This window comes from Arachis stenosperma, chromosome 3 (genome assembly GCF_014773155.1).
Source record: "Arachis stenosperma cultivar V10309 chromosome 3, arast.V10309.gnm1.PFL2, whole genome shotgun sequence".
Taxonomy (NCBI): Eukaryota; Viridiplantae; Streptophyta; class Magnoliopsida; order Fabales; family Fabaceae; genus Arachis; species Arachis stenosperma.
In genome coordinates, this window is record NC_080379.1 from 93,604,117 (window position 1) to 93,625,855 (window position 21,739).

The 21,739-nt window shown below is 36.8% G+C and overlaps 1 protein-coding gene across 1 annotated transcript; it reads right to left on the bottom strand.

Annotated features, from left to right (window-relative positions):
• Positions 1–672: 672 nt before the first annotated feature.
• LOC130966399 (uncharacterized) lies at positions 673–3,798 on the bottom strand. The gene is made up of 9 exons (XM_057891196.1): positions 3,045–3,798; positions 2,689–2,936; positions 2,574–2,642; positions 1,892–1,984; positions 1,694–1,801; positions 1,217–1,606; positions 999–1,008; positions 784–845; positions 673–702 (listed from the first exon to the last, which is right to left on the bottom strand). Exons 1-9 carry the CDS (start codon positions 3,796–3,798, stop codon positions 673–675), a joined length of 1,764 nt encoding a protein of 587 aa, XP_057747179.1.
• Positions 3,799–21,739: the final 17,941 nt, after the last annotated feature.

A 21,739-nucleotide genomic window follows, 5' to 3' on the forward strand; every position in this document is an offset into this window, starting at 1 on the left:
TTCTGTAGCAAAGGCTACGCTTCTCGCCTTTGAGAGTAGGGTACGCTTTTTAAGTGATGCTGTTCAGGACCTAAGGCTACGCTTTTCAGCACTAATGGTTACCATAATTCTAAGGAATAGGCTACACTTTTCAGAGCTACTGCATCACTTTATAAATGTAGCAAAGAGTATACATATAGCTACTCTATATAAGTGTAGCCTTTTGTCCCTCATTTTTTTTAAATTTCTGTTTATATATATATATATATATATATATATATATATAAACAGAAATTTCTAACAATTTTTTTATCTAAACTCTAATATTTGAGAATATAATTATATATATAATCCTGTATTGTTAATTAAATTAGTTAATTATTATAAAATAAAAATGTATACATATATAATAATACTATACAATAATCTTTAAACAATAAAAATTATACTGAAACAAAATATAAGTATACAATGAACCAAAAATATTGGAATGATCATAATTTTGAGCATTCATACATCTCAAACTAGAATAAGTATACTCATATAATGCACTTAGAGTTTACTACTAATAAACTAGGAAAAATCAAAATATTATATCATATAAATGTATCTTAGCTTCTAATAAAAGACATCATCATCAACCATACATCTTTCAATTTCCACCTTTGTCAATAAACCATCATGATAAGCATCTCAATCTTCATTCACATCTTCAGAATTATCCTGCATAATTATATAGAAAAATAATTATAATTTGAAAAAGTACAAGAAGAAAAAAGTAATTAACAGATTAATAACACATACAATATCCGAGAGGCATAGGATAATTGAAACTACTCTACTTTTCATATCACCAAAGTCTTTTGCTTTAAAATAACAATCACATTCAGGGGGATACTATAAATCACCATAAAGGACAACTAAAAAACGGACTAACACAACTTCATACTAAATGGGAACTAAAATCAGAAAAATCAGAAAACCAAAACTAGAAAAATCAGAAAAACCAGAAAAATTACAGCTTTCACCCTGATAACAATAATATTAAAATTACATAATGAAAAAACAAAACCAAAAAAACTAAATCACAGCTTCCATCTTCTTCAGTTTCAGTTCAAATTAAAAAGATATGGCATCCTCCTAAGTTCTAACAAATAAAAATTTTAAACTCAAAATCCTAATTAACAATTAACAATATATAAACAAATATTATGGAATAAGAAAAAACTGGTCATACCATATTTATGTTTGGAATATGTGTTGATCCATGAGCGCTATTTGCATCAATTGGAGAGTGTTGGGCATCTTGTAACAAAGCTTCAATTTCTTCCGGACTCATTCCAGGTTCAGATCGCTGAACTAGTAACTTAATCATGTTTCGCAATCCATGAAGGTCAGCCTTTTGGTGCTGCTGTTTGGCCTTCATGTCTCCAAGTTCAGCCTTCAAAGATGTGACTTCCTCCTGGTGTTGTTGCTTGAGTTCATAAATTTCTGCATGCTTTTTTAAGTCACGTCGTGTAATAGATCTTCCATAGCACCTAACCCGACCTGGTTGTTCTTTTCCAAATAAAGACTCAAAAGCTTCCTCATCTGTTTCACCAGCAGCTTGCCGGTTTTGGAATTCATCCTAATTAAAAGAAACATTTGACATAGAATTAGTTACCGTATCCTAAATTTGATTTATAATCATTAGTAATTCAATGAATTCTCATACAATTGCATCTTGTGTTTCCTGATCAACTTCCTTCCTTTTCCGACTTGTTCGAGTAGCAAGGAACATTTCAAACCTTTTTGGTTCCTCATTTGTTTCCTTTGTCGCGCGCTATAAAATAAAGCCTTAAATAAGTAAGTCTATAACAACATAACTAAAATCAACTAAACAAATCCCAGCACAAATATGAAATAAGTATACCAGAGCCACTCGTACTCTTCCGAAATTGATTGGCCCCATGCGATGTGAAAACTTTTGCTGTTCTTTATGTTTCTTATTTTTTTCACTTATTGACTATAATTGAATAAAAGGTTAGCATATAGAAACAGAGAACAATATAATTAAATTATGCTTCGGCAAACAACATTACAACAACCAGAATAGTAGTAGGTATAATTGCACAAAATAGAATTGCAGAAAACAAAATTGCACAAAACAAAACTATAGAAAATAGAATTGCAGCAACTTAAAATTACAGCAAACAAAGTAGCCAAAAATAGAATTGTAAATACAGAAATTCAGAAGTTCAGAATGGAACTGGCAGCAATATATCCTAAAAAAATTTAATTCAGTTCAAGAACCTACATCAGAATGGATATGTGTTTGTACAGCATGAGAGAGGACAGATTCCAACATTATCAATTGAAATTTTATTATTTTGCTTATGTCTTAACAAACAATAATATATTTGCAATTAAAGTACCAACTATTTTACCTGGATTGTAGGATGACTCCAATAATAGATCAATTTTATGAATTGACTTTCTGGAACTTGTGTCGGTCGATTTTTCACCATATCTTCGATGGTATCAAAGGGAACAAAGTGCTTTTGCTTAATCTTTCCCTTGAACCGCTTCCAAGCATCCCGAATTGCTTAGATTACCCACTTTTCTCCACTGTCTGGGAGGATAAACTTGGTCTGCATGATATCAACAGTGTTATACGCACCTTCCTATATTTAAAATAATCGACATTTAATAATAATAGAAGAGTCTTACATTAACATAGTTCCACATGAATTTCTTAGCTTTAGGAGTTACAGCATGCCAGCTAGTGTACAAAAGACTCACAAATCTTTTATTTCTCCCAATTGTTCCTATGAAACTAGTTAAGTTAGACACACTTTGATCGGTTGGTCCTACTGGCTGTCCAATATCAAAAATAACTTCTTCCCGCTGTTCCATAGTTCTTGCATAAATCTCTTTGCAAGTTGTTTTTCCCCGGGTTTTCTTCTTCTTTGGCTCTCCTAGTTTCATGCAGTAGGGGGAAAATTAGGGAGTAATTAGTGATGCCAATTGAAAAATTAAGCATTATGATTTACAAAAAAATATAAAAAATGATAGAAATAAATTACCTTCGTCATCATCAATGTCCTCCATCACATGTGAATAATAATTTTCATCAAGTGGAAAGCTATCTCCCACATCATCACTTAGTTCAGAGCTTAGTCCATCAATTTCTACATCTATCCCATTTTTTTTTAAAAATTCATCAATAGTTGTAGCCTTTACCCTTGGCTTGCTCTTTTCCTTTCTTGATCCATCTTGCTCCGACATTAAATCTTCAGCTTGTGGGGTAGAGTTTGAACTCAGCAAAGTAGTGTCATGTTGCCTTTTTTGAGTTCTACCATGTGTGACTTGAATAATCTGCTGCTGCATTTGGTTGATTGTGAGCTGAGTAGAATTTGCACAACTCCGATCTTGGCTTACAGTTGTTGGCATGTTATTATTCATATTACGAATTGGATCGAGCTTCCTTTTAAGTTCATTTGCACCCACCTTTGTAAGCTTAGAATTGTTCAAGCCTTGTGTTAACGGTTCATGTTGTACTTCATGCTTCTTTTTCTCAGCCATAGCCACAGTCAAGTGATTCTTTCTTTTTTTATTTTCTGGCTGTTGCGCAGGAATGCTTGGCTGTACTTCCAGGGTTTCAGGCGTAAAATTCATCCTTTTGTTGATTGTGCTGAGTGTGCTTTGTAAATGAGTAAAATCCAGCTTCTTTGACGTACACTTCTTCACTCCTTTGGTTGCACTCAACTCTTTTTGACTTTCGACAACATCCAACCTTGGCATAGTTTCCTCCTTGTCATTACATGCTGCACCTTGCATCACATATTGCTTGCGTTCATTTACAATCCTTTGTCTATTGGCTTCAAATTGTCGAAGTAAATTCTTACTTGATGTTGCTTTAAGATCAATAAATTCTTTATTCCTACACAAATAAATTAGTTAACTCGAGTTAATATAAGCAATAAAATGACATATCCTATAAGAAACACTAACAAAATAAAAAAATAAAACAAAAATATGACTTACAAATAAAAAGGTGAAGAAAACTTAGTTATACATATGTACATATTAAGCAATAAATTGCTTAGGCTGACCCATCAGAATCAGAATCTCAAATGAAATCTGCCTCATATTCTTGGGCAGAAGTCACTTGGGGAACCGTTTCAATAACTGTAGGTCGTAGATCATTCCTCTCCAGAATAAGTTCACCATCATCAGCTGGTATAGCAGGACTTGTTATATGCTCGTGTTGTTCACTATAGAAGGTTTGACTGGCCTCAGACTCAGATTCGTCATTTGTTTTAAATAAGTCTCTTGGGATAGTTTCCATAACATAATGTTTGTTATGTTCATATGGATCTTGCACATAAAAACACTGATGTGCTTGAGATGCTAGTATGAAAGGTTCATTCTGGTAGCATTTCTTATTGAACTGAACAAATGTAAGACCATACTTGTCTCTCCCAGCATCATACCACTCACACCGAAACAATACAACCTTAAAACGCCCAAAATAATCTAACTCTACTATCTCAAATAACCTGCCATAATAAGCTACAGTGTCTTGAATTGGACTTTTATCTTTAGCACTTGCAAAGCTTGAAGTTAAAGCAGTTAATGTGACACCACTATTTTGTGTTTTTCTCCTTGCCTCACGCCCCACAGTGTGAAACCTATATCCATTAATTATATATCCAGAAAATCTTCTTGCAACAGAGCTTGGACCTCGAGATAATTCTTTTAGCCAAACAGGCACATCTGGATCCCTCGCCCGAGTTTCAAACCACTGCGAGAAGGTTCTACTGTGCACTTTTGCTTTTCTCCATTTTGTTCCCCGCTGATTGTTAACCTCATCCTCATGCTCTCTGTAGTTAATAATAGTTATGTTTGATCGGAAAAAATTTAAATGCACTTGATTTAGTGAATAAACATAAGTTATATTAAGTTACCTAACATAATCTGCGGCTTCTTCACAATTGTATAATACATATACATGGGCTTGAGCACTTGATATGTCATCGAGATTAATTGGTTCTCCATTTCCCACGCCTAACGAACGACCTTTGTTAGAAAACAACTTTGAAGGCAAAACTTCATCGTCATTAGGATCATCATCATTCCGAGGTCGCTTATTAAGTCTTGTTCGCACACCTCCATGCAAGTATCTTGAGCAGAAAGTTAAGCACTCTTCAGCCAGATATGCCTCTGCAATAGAACCTTCGGGGCGACTTTTGTTGCGTACATACGACTTTAATGTACACATGTACCTTTCTGGAGGATACATCCAACGAAACTGCACCGGACCACCCAATCTCACCTCATTTGCTAAATGAATAGGAAGATGAACCATTATGTCAAAAAAAATAGGGGGAAAGATCCTCTCAAGGTGGCATAATGTTTCCACAATCTCTAACTCCAGTCGATCTATCTCTTCCAGTGTGATTAACTTTTTGCATATGCGACGAAAAAAAGGAACTTAGTCGAATCAACGGAATGGCCACATGATCAGGAAGGATGCTTTTAATCGGTATTGGTAGTAAGTAGTGTAGCAAAAAATGAGCATCGTGGGTCTTATACCCAGAAATTTTTCTTTCTGCTAGATGTACACACCGTGATATATTCGAAGCACTACCATCAGGTAGCTTTGTTGTTTTCAAAACACCACAAAAAATTGACTTCTCTACAGCAGTCATAGAAAAGCATGCCTTTGCCAACTTTGTTCTCTTGCCATTATTCACCTCCTTTGGTTGAAAATTTTTCCAGATCCCCAAATCTTTTAAGTCATATCGAGCATTCAGATGATCCTTTGTCTTGCCTGGGATATCCAAAAGAGTTCCAATTATACTGTCAAGTATGTTCTTCTCTATGTGCATGACATCTAAGTTGTGACGCAGCAGGTTCTTGTGCCAGTAAGGCAATTCAAAGAAAATTGATCTTTTTTTCCAATTCCATGGGAAACTATTAGATGTACTTTGCTTCTTCCCGAAAACATTCTCAACATTTTGTACCATCTCAAAAATTTCCGTTCCTTCTATAACAGGTGGAGGGGGTCTTAATTCTTGCTTCCCATTAAAAGACCTTGTATTGGTTCTCCATGGATGATCCATGGGTAAAAAGACACGATGGTCCATATAAACTATCTTCCGACTATGTTTTAGTTGTAGAGAAGAGGTATTTTTGTTGCAACAAGGGCAAGCCAATTTTCCCTTTGTACTCCACTCAGACAACATAGCATACGCAGGAAAATCATTAATTGTCCACAAAAGAGCTGCCCGCATTTGAAAGGTCTCATTCTTTGATGCATCATAAGTTTCCACCCCTATTTTCCACAACAACTTCAAGTCTTCCATCAATGGTTGTAGATACACGTCAATATCTTTGCCAGGTGATTGTGGCCCAGGAATAAGCAAAGAAAGCATACAATATTCAGGTTTCATGCACATCCATGGAGGCAAGTTGTATACCATCAACATTACGGGCCACGTGCTCCATGAAATATTCATGCTACGAAATGGGTTGAACCCATCACTTGACAAGCCTAGTCTAATATTGCGTGATTCCTTTGCAAAATCTTCATTCATTTCATCAAAGTTCTTCCATGCCAGTCCATCAGCAGGATGCTTTAACGTCCCATCTTTAACGCGCTCCTCATCATGCTACCTCAGACTAGCTGCCGTTTTTGAGCACATAAATAATTGCTGAAGTCTTGGAATTATAGGAAAGTATCTCAGAGTCTTTGCAGAAATAGGACGACCTTTCTTGTGAGGTTGGTTCTCGCTATTATCACTAGAATTTTTAGTATATCGAGATGTTCCATATTCACGACATTGTGTTTCATCCTTTAGTTCTTTCCTATACAGGATGCAATCATTAGGACAAGCATCAATTTTTTTATAATCCAGACCTAAATCTCTTATCACAACCTTCGTCTTATGAAAAGATGGAGGTATGTTAATTTCAGGCATTGCCTCTTTCAATAGCTCAAGAAGGGAAGTGAAGGAGGCATTGCTCCAACCGTGCAAACACTTTAACAAGTACAGGCGGATGGTAAAAGATAATGTAGAAAATTTCTTGTAGCCCGGGTATAACTCTTGACTTGCCCCATCTATTAAATTATAAAACTTTTTAGCCTCTTCATTTGGACCTACAGTAACACCCTCAGCATGATCCCCAAATGCATCATTAAGCAGTCCTTCGATGTCATCGCGTGCACCTTCATCATCCGTGTCATCATCAACCACCATCGGAATTGTCCATTCCCCGTGATTAATCCATGTTCTATATCCCTTAACAAATCCGTCCGCTACTAAATGGTCAAATACCACATCTCTTCTATACCACTCAATGTTACAACACCTCTTACAAGGACATTGAATTTGTTGTCCGTCCGGTTCTCCCTCAGAGTATGCAAACTCTAAGAAACTAATAACACCATTGATATACTCTTCGCTATACCCGGTAGATCCATCCAATCCTTCGGCATATCACAAAACCTAATCGATAATTATTAAATTTTTTTGGAGAAAAATTTATAAGGGGTCGCAAAGTGAAGATAACAAGAGTAGGGGAGGAAGGGTGTTATGAAATATAAGGGGCATGGGCTATGAAACGGACTTCATAGCCTTGTAGTTAGGTTAGGAAATAGTTCCTAATCTTTAGAAGTAATTCTCTAAACATTTTACTAGAAACTCGCTGAAGCAAAACAAATTAAGGAAAACAAAGAATTTATAGTACATAAATAATAAGTTAAATTGCAACTTCATAACTAATAAAGCAATCAAAGTGGAGCTACACATGAATTAATAGCATAATAATAAAGTGAAAAAAAAAAGTATGCATTGTACCTTGCCATGACACGATCAATGTTTTGACAAAATCCACTTGGGAGCTTTAACCAAAAACTTCAATCTGTTTGTTACCAAGTAAAATTCTAAGAGATTAGACTATGATATTATTTACTCTTGATTTATTTTCATAAATTCTAAACTGATATAATTAAAATGTAAGGGGAAAAAAATAAAAAAACTCAATTCAGGTCGGTAACTTATTTGGAAAATAAAAGCAATCTGATACAGCCCAAAATTCAAATCCAAAGCATGAGTAACTGAGTAACTAAAAATAAAAGGAAGCAATCTTGCTTCTCAAAACTCAATTAAGGTCAGTAGAAGTGAGACGATTTAATGGTAAGTCATGAGCTAATCAAAATATTATCCTGGTAACTGGTAAGCCATGAACTTGGCAGCCATTCATGCAAACCACATGGGTCATCCATGCAGCAGTAAAGAATGAAATACATTTAGAGAATAGTGAAAAGAATCTGGAAAAGAATAGTGAAAAGAATCTGGAAAAGAATCTGGTAATTCAGGTCCTTAATTTTTTTATACCTTTCCGATTATCCCTTTTCAAGCAGCAAAATAATAATGAAAATGTTTTTCACTATTGTCTTAAGGCCCTTTTTATTTTAAAAACAATGTATTTTTGGCCAGTCCTACATATAATGGAGTATTACTATTTTATATGTGGAGTATGCAGAATTGAACAACGTAAATCTTTTCACATGGACCAGTTTGACTATTAAACGACTTATAATTAAGAATAAAAATATTATCATAAATCTCAATAAGTCACAGATTTGAAGTTGTTGCGGAGCAGAGCCTATGATATAATATAACCTTGGCTGAATGGGTATTTTTCTTGTAGTTAATTAACCACGAATAACTGTAAAAATTACAGACAAAAAAAATTGTAATTGCCATATCCAACCATTTAACCACGAATTTAGCACAATCATCATTTAGCAAGAATTAAATTGATATAATCAAACAGATTTGGGACCCAGCAGCAGCAGCAACAATTAAATCATTTAACAGATAACGACAATCTAATTAAGTAAAAATACAAAATATTATTGTGTAAAACTGTGATATTTACCACTCCAATTTTTTAATTAATTAATATTCTTCTGCTCTGTGATCCACTCCAGCATGTTATATCAATATGATATATATACATAGCTCATGATATTCATAACTAGTGTACCCTTGTTTGGCTATTCCATAATAGGAATGGCTCTTTCGGAAAACAGAGCACCCAAGCAATGCAACTATATATCCAGTTGGCAAAGAATGTTCTTTAATAATAATTAAAAGAGTTGTAATAATAGTAATTTTTAGGGAAACAGTTCTAATTAACTTTATGCAAGCTGATTTTTTCACACAAATTTGAAGGAATCAAGAAATTTTAAGCGGAGAGAATTTTAATGTTTCCTTTTTTCAGTCAAATAATTCAGATTCAATTCATTTTCAATTTCATTGGGTTTTGACTTTTTTTATTACTATAATTAAAGAGACCAAAGAAATAAATGCCACCTCTCTTTAATCTAATCCTGTTTAATTACATGCAGTTTCTTGAATCTCAATCAACAAAGATTAAAGTTAAAGTAGACAAACAATAATCATTTGTTATCACAATAATAATGTGGCATGCATCTTAATTAGATAGTACATGGCACAAAACTATACTCATCACTGTACAGAGCCAATCTTTAGGAGATTATTTTTCAAAAGAAAAAAATTCATCTCAATTTGCTAAAAAAAGGTGGAAAACCATCAACTACAAAATCAGACAAGTATAAAGAGTGAAAATTGAAGGATCTTGTTTTGATGACATGGACTCTTGCATCGATGACTCCAACTTTCAAGAACAAGGTAATCAATTGTGTTATATTTCATGAATTGTGTGATAAATTACATGGGCAATGGCATAGTGTTGTAGCAACATGTCCTAATTAAGTGACACAGGTGCACCATTAACCTCAGCAAAGACAGAACAACAACCACCCTCATACTCCTAATATTATAAACCGTACCCTCAAAACAGTTAAACAGAGCAGGTAGAACAACCCTCAATACTAAACCACCAAGCAACCCCATTTATTAGGATGACCAACCAAAAGACATAGATCCAAGCTAACACTTGTGCATTTTAAGTAATTCAAAAAAAAGCCACACACACACACACATATCCTTCAGGAGACCAGAAAATCAGAACCCAGATTTCATAACCATAATAAAAAAACTATTATTATTATATTAATATAAGAAAAATAAATAAATTAATCAAATTGAAATACCCAGTACGGGGTACAGATTAAAATTGGAAAAAGCACCAGAAATATCTTCACTTGAGGTGATTTAAGTGGGGAAAATTAAAAAAATAAAAGTTTACCAGAATGAGCAAGTTGGCAATGATACATATTGATGTCTAAGAGAACTAAAAATTTATATCAATTTCAAAAAATAGAGACTACAATGACATTTAAGATCAGTGCAGGACTAACTTGAGTGTTATGTATATATCTTTGGATGACATGAGTATTTTTCTCCATTATAGAATCTTTTTTGGGGGGAGGAATTTAAAAAGCTTTTACAATACCTCAGCCTCCTTGATAGGATCAATTTGATTGCGATACTGATCTAATAGTGTCTGCACGGCTTTCCCTTCTGGAGAGTTCCTCACATTCCTAGCGACGCGAGCTTGAACTCGAACAAGAGCCTGCATGCACTTTAGAGTAACAGCAACTTGCTTCCACGCTAGCCTTCCGCGAAATATAGCCTGCAGCCTCACCACTGCCCTCAACGCCCTCAAAGCTCGTCTTGCCTGCAACATTCATCACATAATTAAGGTCAAAAACTCAAAATAGATAAGTAAGAAAAATACAAATACAATCACATGGAACACAAGTTTAACATACTGATAAAACTCTCTGAACACAAGGATCAATCTTGCAACTATGAACTACCTCTCTCTGGTCAAATCGAAACCCACCAACATTGTGCTCAAGCATTCCTTAGGAAACTACAAAAAATTGTGGCTTGATGTCTTACAATGGACTAAGCTTCAATAGGTCAAAGTCTTACCATGCCTGAACTCATTCAAAATTAAGATCTAGTTAGTAATTCTTCTGCAAAAGATCATGCTGTGATCTTAGGAATCCTGATCCTTACCTGACCCAGAATTTTAGTAATTTAACAACAACTAACTATTGCATGTTAAAGATACTAGAATTAGAAGTTGAGAGTTTTTATTAAAGGAAAAAAAATTTAAATGATATTTCTGGCAAGGATTCAATATCAATGTATAAGCTAATGAAAAAACCAACCATGAACAAAAGGAGAAATGATACATATTGATATTCCTAGATATTGTAGTATAAAAAAACCTAAAAACAATCGAATTTCAATAAACTAAGTAGGATTTTGTCTCAGATAAGCAGAGATCTAATAACTTCTTAACTATGTTGCATTTCGTATCATAGTTTTTTTGATCTTTCTTTCAACTGTTTAATGTAGTTTGAATGCTTTTAAACTTGATAACACCATTCAGCAGGCGTATATATAAGGAAGTAGGTCACGAAGATAAAAAAATTGTAATTTGTAATTTTTCACTAATGATAATAAGTATGACTTAGTGCTAATGCTAATAGCATCACTATCATAGAGGTTTAGTCAACATTAAAATAGAGCATATGTGAATAGAAAGATCTGGCAATAGTTCAAGAAAAATTGATAGACCAACTACAATAATTTAATTTCTAACTTATATCATATTAGTCAGAAAATTCTCTATCACACTAATTTATTCATTGATTCTAAGAAAGGAAAACTATATTCATGAAACACAATAGAATAGTTATAAATTGCTACCTACGATATCCTCAATTAGTTCTTCAACAGAATTCAAAGAAGAGCACCATTAAGGACAGCTTTTCCAGCCATATCCTTCATCTATTTCACCTTCTTGTGCACCACACTATCTTTGTCCATCAACTGTTTCAGCCCTTTCTCTCTATGCATATACAAGTAGAACCATATACTTTGCTCTCTTGTGACCTCTAATTAAAGAACCATATACTACTTTTAATTTCTATGCAGAAGAACTATTCAATGATTTTTTCTATACAGAAGAAACCTTGATTCATAGAATTATTCGTGACAGAAATATATTAAGAAATCTCGATTTCCTTGTCTTACCGGAGGCAATTAAGGAAGCAATAAAGAATCATAACCAATTAGTTCCATGTGATGGCAGTGACTGCATTTCATTTTTCTATTACCCAAACAAGTATGGTTTAGAACAACAAGCAACCTCTACTCAATTCAGATTTCAGTAAACAACAACTGAATCACTTGAACTAAACCAAACTTCAGATTTTACGGATAACAGGCAATTAGTGTACAAAACCCCCAAATTAAAAACCCTAAATCGGAAACCTAAACCTCCAATTTCAGAACCAAATGAAAATCTATACACACCTTCTCGATGATGGTGAGCAGAGAGAATGATGATGCTAGGAGCGCGGCGACCGTCGGCACAGAGACAACAAGAGTGAGATGCAACGGTGAGAGCAGAGACAACTTGGTTGAGCGGCGACGGTGAGCGCAGATACGATGATGGTGACCAGTGATGGTGAGAGCAGAGACTACGAAGGTAGATGAACGGTCTGGGTGGCGTGCTACGATCAGTGCAAGAGGGCGACTTAGCTTCGAGCGACAGTTAGTGGTTAGTGGTGGGTGGTGTGTGGCGGTGAGTGCTGAGTGGGGGTCAGTGGTTAGCTTCGATTCGCGATGCAGGAGGGTTTTCTGACGGTGATGACGAGGGAGCTGAGGGTGATCGATGACGAGCTGAGGGTGATGACGATGAGGGTTTTCTTCTAAAAGGGTGAAATGGTTTTCTTTGTGAGCTGAGTGTGAGCTGAGGGTTTTTCTTTGTGAAAGGTGAAATGGTTTTCTTCTCTTGGAGGGAAAATTTTCACTAAGTGTGAACCGGATAAAAAGTTAAGAGGAAAACAATTTACAAGTGTTAAGAGGGAAAAAATTTACAAGTATTAAGTTTTTAGTTCTAGATACATTAGGCATCACTTTTAAAATGTACCCAAAACTTAATAAATAGGCTACTCTCTAAAAGCGTTCCCTTTGATACGAAAAGTGAATCCATAGGTATCAATCTACGGCTACGCTTTATAAGTGATTTCTATAATACCTAAGGCTACACTTTTTAAATGATGCCACAATTGTGTATCCTTTTCTCTTATAAAAAGGCAACACAGAGAAAAGCGTAACCTATTCTATGAATAGGCTACGCTTTTCAAATGTAGCTTAAAAAAAGTGTGGCTGAATGGGTATTTTTCTTGTAGTGTAAGCACCAAATATAAACTATCCTAGCATGATTATTCAAGAAGTAAATAAAGCAAAATCTTAAACAGAATTCAGAAATTGAAAAGTGTCAACCATGGTACTTAACAACCTTGAGTAGCTTCATCTTTAGTTCATTGGCCCCTTCCCTTTGTCCTTCTTCTTGGGAGGGGATGAGCCACCTTCATCTGGCTTGGAGGAACCTTCTTGAGCTTTGGTATTCTTGGGCTTGGGCTTCTAGAATCCTAACCATCTCATGTAGGATTTTACATTCTCCTTGTGTTGGTATGCTATTTCTTCTTGTCTTGAGCTGAGTTCCTCCAATTTCTATATATAAGTGGGGTAATTGGGGTTCATGTTAGCCACTGCATTGCACAGGTAGCTCAACTTTGTTTGTGCATAGCCATCATATTCCCCTCTGGCCATAGTCCTTGCTTCATAAAGGTGTCTGAATTCAGCAAGGCTCCCCATTTGTTGTAGTTGTCGTTCCAGAATCATTCCTAAGCTTCCTTGCATCTCTCTCCAATTAATCTGATCTTGCTATTCCTTGAGGCTCTCAAAGCCCCCTTGGAGTTGTTGAATGTTTTGGTTGACTTGGCTCCACTATTGTTGCTGAGTCTCCTTGAATTGATTGACATCTTCCCTCAAGTGGTGTAGATCTCCCTTCATTTGGTGTACATCTCCTTGCAATTGTTCCCAGTTGAATCCCTCTGGAAATTATTGATATTGGTAGTGTGGTGGTGGTTGAAGTGCTAGAAAATGAGGTTGCTTTTCAGCCTCTCCCTCTTCTTGTTGTTGTTGTGGTTCATGAGCATGAGCTCTTCGTTCTCTAGCCCTATTGAGTGGGTGGACAGCCACCACTTTGGCCATCTTTTTGGCAGTTATGAACTTGTCTTGCTTCACAGGCACCTCATCAATGATCTTTTCAACTCCAGCCTCATCACATAGCCTCTGTATAATGCTGGAGAATGCCAACCTTGTGTTGTCACTGGTGCTTTTCAGCACTTTGTTAATGTTGTTGGTGATCATCTCCCCCACGTTGATGTTTTCTCCTCTCATGATGATGTAGATGAGCACAGCTCTCTCCTTGTTCACCTCTGAAGTGTTGGATGTGGGGATTAGGGACTTCCTCACAAATTCTAGCCACCCTCTAGCTTGGGGCTCAAATCTCTTCTCCTCAATTGGTTAGGTATCCCATCCTTGTCATTTATCCAATGCACATTCATCACATAGATTTCACTCAGAATCTCCTCAAACCTAGGGTCTTGCTGCTTCATTCTCTCTTTATAGCTCCGAGTAGAGCTTGTCCTCTTCACCATTAGCATTCTTTCTATGCTAGAGGGGATGTAGTCAATGAACTTCCCCCTTACATATCTAATGTGGCCATATTGTTGCCCTGGTTGAGGTACTACGTTGGCATAGAACTCCCTCACGAAGCTCTCCACTACTTTCCTTGTAGGTTGCATAGAAGTTACCAACCCCTCTGCTCGATCTCAATATTGATTTTAATGTGCTCATTCTTCCTAGTTAAAACCCAACTTCTGGAATGATTTCCCTTTCACTCAACCAACCATAAAATTGATTTTGGTTGAATGCAGAAAGAAACTTGTAGTCATTAAAAGAGCTTGAAGATCCAGAGGTTGGTTCCTTGGTTCTTCTTTTCTTTGAGGCTGAGCTTTTTGGTGGTGCCATTAGGTTGGAAAAGTGTAAAAAAATAGGGGTTAAAAGAAAGAGAAGGAAAAATAAGGTTTTGCTCCAACACCAAACTTAGGACTTGATTGTCCCAATCAAGAAAAAGAAAGAAGAAAGTAGGGGATAGTAGAAGATGAAAAGAAAACGAAGGTGAGTGATGTAGGGATTGTTGAAGTGGGGGAGGAGGTGGGGAGTGAGGCTTTTATAATGGTTGAATGATGTGGTTCGAAGGTGGGAAATAAAAAAGATTAAATGTTTTCCCACTTTGGGAAGTGGCGCCTAGCATGGGAAGAGGCGCTGATGAGCGGATATTTTGTACGCTTTTTGGGGGTAATTTCATGTAGATTTTAGCATGTTTTAATTAGTTTTTAGTTAATTATTATTAGTTTTTAGGCAAAAATCATATTTCTGGACTTTACTATGAGTTTGTGTGTTTTTCTGTGATTTCAGGTATTTTCTGGCTGAAATTGAGGGAGCTGAGCAAAAATCTGACTTAGGCTGAAAAAGGACTGCTGATGCTGTTGGATCCTGACCTCCCTGCACTCGAAATGGATTTTCTGGAGCTACAGGAGTCCAATTGGCGCGCTCTCAACGGCGTTGGAAAGTAGACATCCAGGGCTTTCCAGCAATATATAATAGTCCATACTTTGCGCAAGGATAGACGACGTAACTTGGCGTTGAACGCCAAGTACATGCTGCTGTCTGGAGTTAAACGCCAGAAAAACGTCATAATCCGGAGTTGAACGCCCAAAACACGTCAAAACCTGGAGTTTGACGCCAAGAAAGGCCTTTACACGTGGAAAGCTTTAGTCTCAGCCCCAGCACACACCAAGTGGGCCCCAGAAGTGGATTTCTGCACCAATTATCTTAGTTTACTCATTTTTCTGTAAACCTAGGTCACTAGTTTACTATTTAAACAACTTTTACAGACTTATCTTGTACCTCATGACATTTTTCAGATCTGAATTACATACTTTGTGACGGCATGAGTCTCTAAACTCCATTGTTGGGGGTGAGGAGCTCTGCAGCGTCTCGATGATTTAATACAATTCCTTTGTTTTCCATTCAAACACGCTTGTTCTTATCTAAGATGTTTATTCGCGCCTAACTGTGGAGAAGGTGATGATCCGTGACACTCATCACCTTCCTCAACCCATGAACGTGTGCCTGACAACCACCTCCGTTCTACATCAGACTGAATGAATATCTCTTAGATTCCCCAACAGAATCTTCGTGGTATAGGCCGGATTGATGGCGGCATTCATGAGAATCCGGAAAGTCTAAACCTTGTCTGTGGTATTCCGAGTAGGATTCCGGGATTGAATGACTGTGACGTGCTTCAGACTTTAACCTGCTGGGCGTTAGTGACAGACGCAAAAGAGGGATTCTATTCCAGTAGGAGCGGGAACCAACCGGTGATTGGCCGTACTGTGACAGAGTGCGTGCATAGCTTTCACTGCGAGGATGGGAAGTAGCCATTGACAACGGTGACACCCTACATAGAGCTTGCCATGGAAGGAACAATGCGTGTGAGAAAAGGACGCCTAGGGAAAGTAGAAATTCAAAGGACAAAGCATCTCCAAAACTCCAACATATTCCTCATTACTGCACAACAAGTAACGCTTTTATTCTCTATTATTAAAGTAATAACTATTTATTCTACGCTCTAATTGGCAACGAAAATACGAGGCTAAAGAATCCTATTGGTATCCTGACTAAGCCAAATAAAATAACATTGATTGCTTCAAACCAATAATCTCTGTGGATTCGACCCTTACTCACGTAAGGTATTACTTGGACGACCCAGTACACTTGCTGGTTAGTTGAACGGAATTGTGAAAAGGAAGTAATCAGTTAGTTGAGTTAGTTTAACTTTTTGGCACATGCCAAGGAGCCACTAATCAAGAATCACAATTTCGTCCACCAAGTTTTTGGCGCCGTTGCCGGGGATTATTGAGTTTGGACAATTGAAGGCTTATTTTATTTCTTAGATTAGGAATAATTTATTTTTATTTTTATTTTTTTTTATTGTTATAGAGTCATTAAATCTTGATAGGATAGTTTATTTTCAAAAAAATTTCTTTTCAAAATTTATTATTTTTCTCTTAATTAATTGCCAATTTTCGTGAGTTTTAGTGTCTTGTTCTAAGTTTGGTGTCAATTGCATATCTCATATTTCTCTTTAAAATTTTCGACTTGTGATTTTTTGTTCTTCATTAATCTTCAAGTTGTTCTTGCTTATTTTTCTTGTTTGATCTTGAGTTTTTCTTGTTCTGTGTCTTTTCTTGTTTTTCTTGTGCTTTTTCAAAACATTAGTTTTCAAAAATTTAGTTTATCCATAAAAATAATACATCTTTAAAATACATTACATTTTTAATTCAGTTGGTTATAGTGTTGGCTTGTGTTCTTGGCAATTGGGCACCAGTTCTTTTGAAAATCCTTTTCAGAAATAATTTTTCTTGATTTAATCTTGTGCCAAACTTTAAGTTTGGTGTTTTCTTGTTAATCTTTTCACAATTTTCGAAAACTTGTGTTGATTTTCTAAAAATTTTAAGTTTGGTGTTCTTTCTTGTGTTCTTGGTGTTCTTGTGAATCTTCAAAGTGTTCTTGAGTTTTTCTTGTGTCTTGATCTTAAAATTTTTAAGTTTGGTGTTCCTTGGTGTTTTCCCTCCAAAAATTTTCGAAAAATAAGGAGCATTAGATCTAAAAATTTTAAGTCTTGTGTCTTTTGTGTGTTTTTCTCTTTCATCATAAAATTCAAAATTCAAAAAAAAAAATTTTATTTTCTAACTAATTTTAAAACTACTTTTTCGAAAATTTTACATTAAAAATTCAATTTTCAATTTCAAAATATTTCCACTTTCTTTTATTTATTTCGTTTTCATTTTTTTTAAAACAAAAAAAAAAAATTTTATATATATATATATATATATATTTTAACTCCTTTTATATATTATTATTACTTATTCCATTTTTTTTTAAAAAATTAACCTATAAATTCTCAACTTGTATTCCATTATGGAAGTAAGTTTGAATGGACAGTCCAAGAGGACTCTGGGGTCATATGCCAACCCCACTACTGCTTCATATGGGAGTAGTATCTGTATACCCTCCATTGGAGTTAGTAGCTTTGAGCTGAATCCTCAGCTCATTATCATGGTGCAGCAAAACTGCCAGTATTCTGGTCTTCCACATGAAGAACCTACAGAGTTTCTGGCACAATTTCTGCAAATTGCTGATACAGTACATGATAAGGAAGTGGATCAGGATGTCTACAGATTACTACTGTTTCCATTTGCTGTAAAAGATCAAGCTAAGAGGTGGTTAAATAACCAGCCTAAGAACAGCATAAAAACATGGAAACAGCTGTCAGAAAAATTCCTGAATCACTATTTCCCTCCCAAACGGATGACACAGCTAAGGCTAAACATCCAAGGCTTCAAACAAGGAGATAATGAATCCCTTTATGATGCTTGGGAGAGATACAGAGAGATGCTAAGAAAATGCCCCTCTGAAATGTTTTCAGAATGGGTGCAATTAGACATCTTCTACTATGGGCTTACAGAAAAAGCTCAGATTTCTCTAGACCACTCAGCTGGTGGATCTATACACATGAGAAAAACAATTGAAGAAGCTCAAGAGCTTATTGATACAGTTGCCAGAAATCAACATATGTATCTAAGCAGTGAATCTTCCATGAAAGGAGAAGCTAAAACAGTAACTGCAGAACTCAGTCCGGCGGATCAGGCTAATGAATTTAATCAGCAATTAGACTTTCTAACTCAGCAGCTAGCCGAATTCAAGGAGATATTACAGGAAACAAGAATGGCAAACAGGAACATGGAAGTGCAATTAAAGCAAACAGAAAAACGACTGTCAAAACAAATAGTAGAAGAATGCCAAGCAGTTCAATTAAGAAGTGGGAAAACATTAAATACCTCACTTCAAAGCAGCAAGAAGCAAGGACATGAACGAATAGCTAATAAAAATCCCTCTGAGGACAAGCAGAGCCCAGAAAGGGATAAAGCTGGCGCTGAACGCCCAGACCATGCTGATTCCTGGCGTTCAACGCCAGAAACAAGCTTGAATCTGGCGTTGAACGCCCAAAAGGAGCATGGTTCTGGCGTTCAAACGCCAGTAACAAGCAAGGAAGTGGCGTCTAACGCCACTCCAGCTCTTACCTCTGGCATTCAAATGCCAGTGGGGAATCAGTCACATACAAGTGCTGATAACAAGGCTTCCCAACCCACTTCTGTAGGTAATAAACCTGCAGCAACTAAGGTTGAGGAATACAGAGCCAAAATGCCTTATCCTCAAAAACTCCGCCAAGCGGAACAAGATAAGCAATTTGCCCGCTTTGCAGACTATCTCAGGACTCTTGAAATAAAGATTCCGTTTGCAGAAGCACTTGAGCAAATACCCTCTTATGCTAAGTTCATGAAAGAGATCTTAAGTCATAAGAAGGATTGGAGGGAGACTGAAAAGGTTTACCTCACTGAAGAATGCAGTGCAGTCATTCTAAAAAGCTTACCTGAGAAGCTTAAAGATCCTGGGAGCTTTATGATACCATGCACATTAGAAGGTAATTGCACCAAGCAAGCTTTATGTGACCTTGGGGCAAGTATCAACCTAATACCTGCATCTACTATCAGAAAGCTTGGTTTAACTGAAGAAATCAAACCAACCAGGATATGTCTTCAACTTGCTGATGGCTCCATTAAATACCCATCAGGCGTGATTGAAGACATGATTGTCAAGGTTGGGCCATTTGCCTTTCCTACTGACTTTGTGGTGCTGGAAATGGAGGAGCACAAGAGTGCAACTCTCATTCTAGGAAGACCTTTCCTAGCAACTGGCCGAACCCTCATTGATGTCCAAAAAGGGGAAGTAACCTTGAGAGTCAATGAGGAGGAATTCAAGTTGAATGTGGTCAAAGCCATGCAACATCCAGACACCCCAAATGACTGCATGAGTGTTGACATGATTGATTCTCTGGTAAGAGAGGTCAATATGGCTGAGAGTCTCGAATCAGAGCTAGAGGACATCTTTAAAGATGTTCAGCCTGATTTGGAGGAGTCAGAGAAGATAACAGAACCTCTGAAAATCCCTCAGGAAGAGGAGAAACCTCCAAAACCCGAGCTCAAACCATTACCACCATCCCTGAAATATGCATTTCTGGGAGAAGGTGAAACCTTTCCTGTAATTATAAGCTCTACCTTGGAGCCACAGGAAGAGGAAGCACTAATTCAAGTGCTAAGGACGCACAAGACAGCTCTTGGGTGGTCCATTAGTGATCTTAAGGGCATTAGCCCAGCCAGGTGCATGCACAAAATCTTGTTGGAAGATGACGCCAAGCCAGTGGTTCAACCACAAAGGCGGCTGAATCCAGCTATGAAAGAAGTGGTGCAGAAAGAGGTCACTAAATTACTAGAGGCTGGGATTATTTATCCTATTTCTGACAGCCCCTGGGTGAGCCCTGTCCAAGTTGTCCCTAAGAAAGGAGGCATGACAGTAGTTCACAATGAAAAAAATGAACTGGTTCCTACAAGGACAGTTACAGGGTGGCGTATGTGTATTGATTATAGAAGGCTCAATACAGCCACCAGAAAGGATCATTTTCCTTTACCATTCATAGACCAGATGCTAGAAAGACTAGCAGGTCATGAATACTACTGCTTTCTGGATGGATATTCAGGTTATAATCAAATTGCAGTAGATCCCCAGGATCAAGAGAAAACGGCATTCACATGCCCTTCTGGAGTATTTGCATACAGAAGGATGCCATTTGGCTTATGCAATGCACCTGCAACCTTTCAGAGGTGCATGCTCTCAATTTTCTCTGATATGGTGGAAAAATTCCTGGAAGTCTTCATGGATGACTTTTCAGTATTTGGAGACTCATTCAGCTCCTGCCTTAACCATTTAGCACTTGTTCTGAAAAGATGCCAAGAGACTAACCTGGTTTTAAACTGGGAAAAATGTCACTTTATGGTGACTGAAGGAATTGTCCTTGGGCACAAAATTTCGAACAAGGGGATAGAGGTGGACCAAGCTAAGGTAGAAGTAATTGAAAAATTACCACCACCTGCTAATGTTAAGGCAATCAGAAGTTTTCTGGGACATGCAGGGTTTTATAGGAGGTTTATAAAGGATTTTTCAAAAATCGCCAAACCTCTGAGCAACTTGCTAGCTGCAGACATGCCCTTTATCTTTGATGAGGAGTGTCTGCAGGCATTTGAAACTCTGAAAGCTAAATTGGTCACAGCACCAATCATCTCTGCACCAGACTGGACATTACCATTTGAACTAATGTGTGATGCCAGTGACCATGCCATTGGTGCAGTGTTGGGGCAAAGGCATGACAAGCTTTTGCATGTCATTTACTATGCCAGCCGTGTGCTAAATGATGCACAGAAGAATTACACAACCACAGAAAAAGAGCTACTTGCAGTGGTTTACGCCATTGACAAATTCAGATCCTACTTAGTAGGATCAAAAGTGATTGTGTACACTGATCATGCTGCTCTTAAATATCTACTCACAAAGCAAGATTCAAAACCCAGACTCATCAGATGGGTGCTGCTTCTGCAAGAGTTTGATATAGAAATAAGAGACAGAAAAGGGACAGAAAATCAAGTAGCAGATCACCTGTCCCGAATAGAACCATTGGAAGGGGCGTCCCTCCCTCTCACTGAAATTTCTGAAACCTTTCCGGATGAGCAATTACTAGCCGTCCAGGAAGTGCCATGGTTTGCAGACATTGCAAACTACAAGGCAGTGAGATTCATACCCAAGGAGTACAGTAAGGTGCAATCAAAGAAATTAATCACAGATGCAAAATACTATCTCTGGGATGAACCATATCTCTTTAAGAG

Coding starts and splice junctions, on each gene's coding strand:
- LOC130966399 (XM_057891196.1), bottom strand. CDS start 3,798: ATGCAAGGTGCAGCATGTAATGACAAGGAGGAAACTATGCCAAGGTTG. Junction 2,643..2,688: donor TCATGTGGAACTATGTTAAT/GTAAGACTCTTC, acceptor TTTTAAATATAG/GAAGGTGCGTATAACACTGT. Junction 1,802..1,891: donor GAAGAGTACGAGTGGCTCTG/GTATACTTATTT, acceptor TTTATTTTATAG/CGCGCGACAAAGGAAACAAA.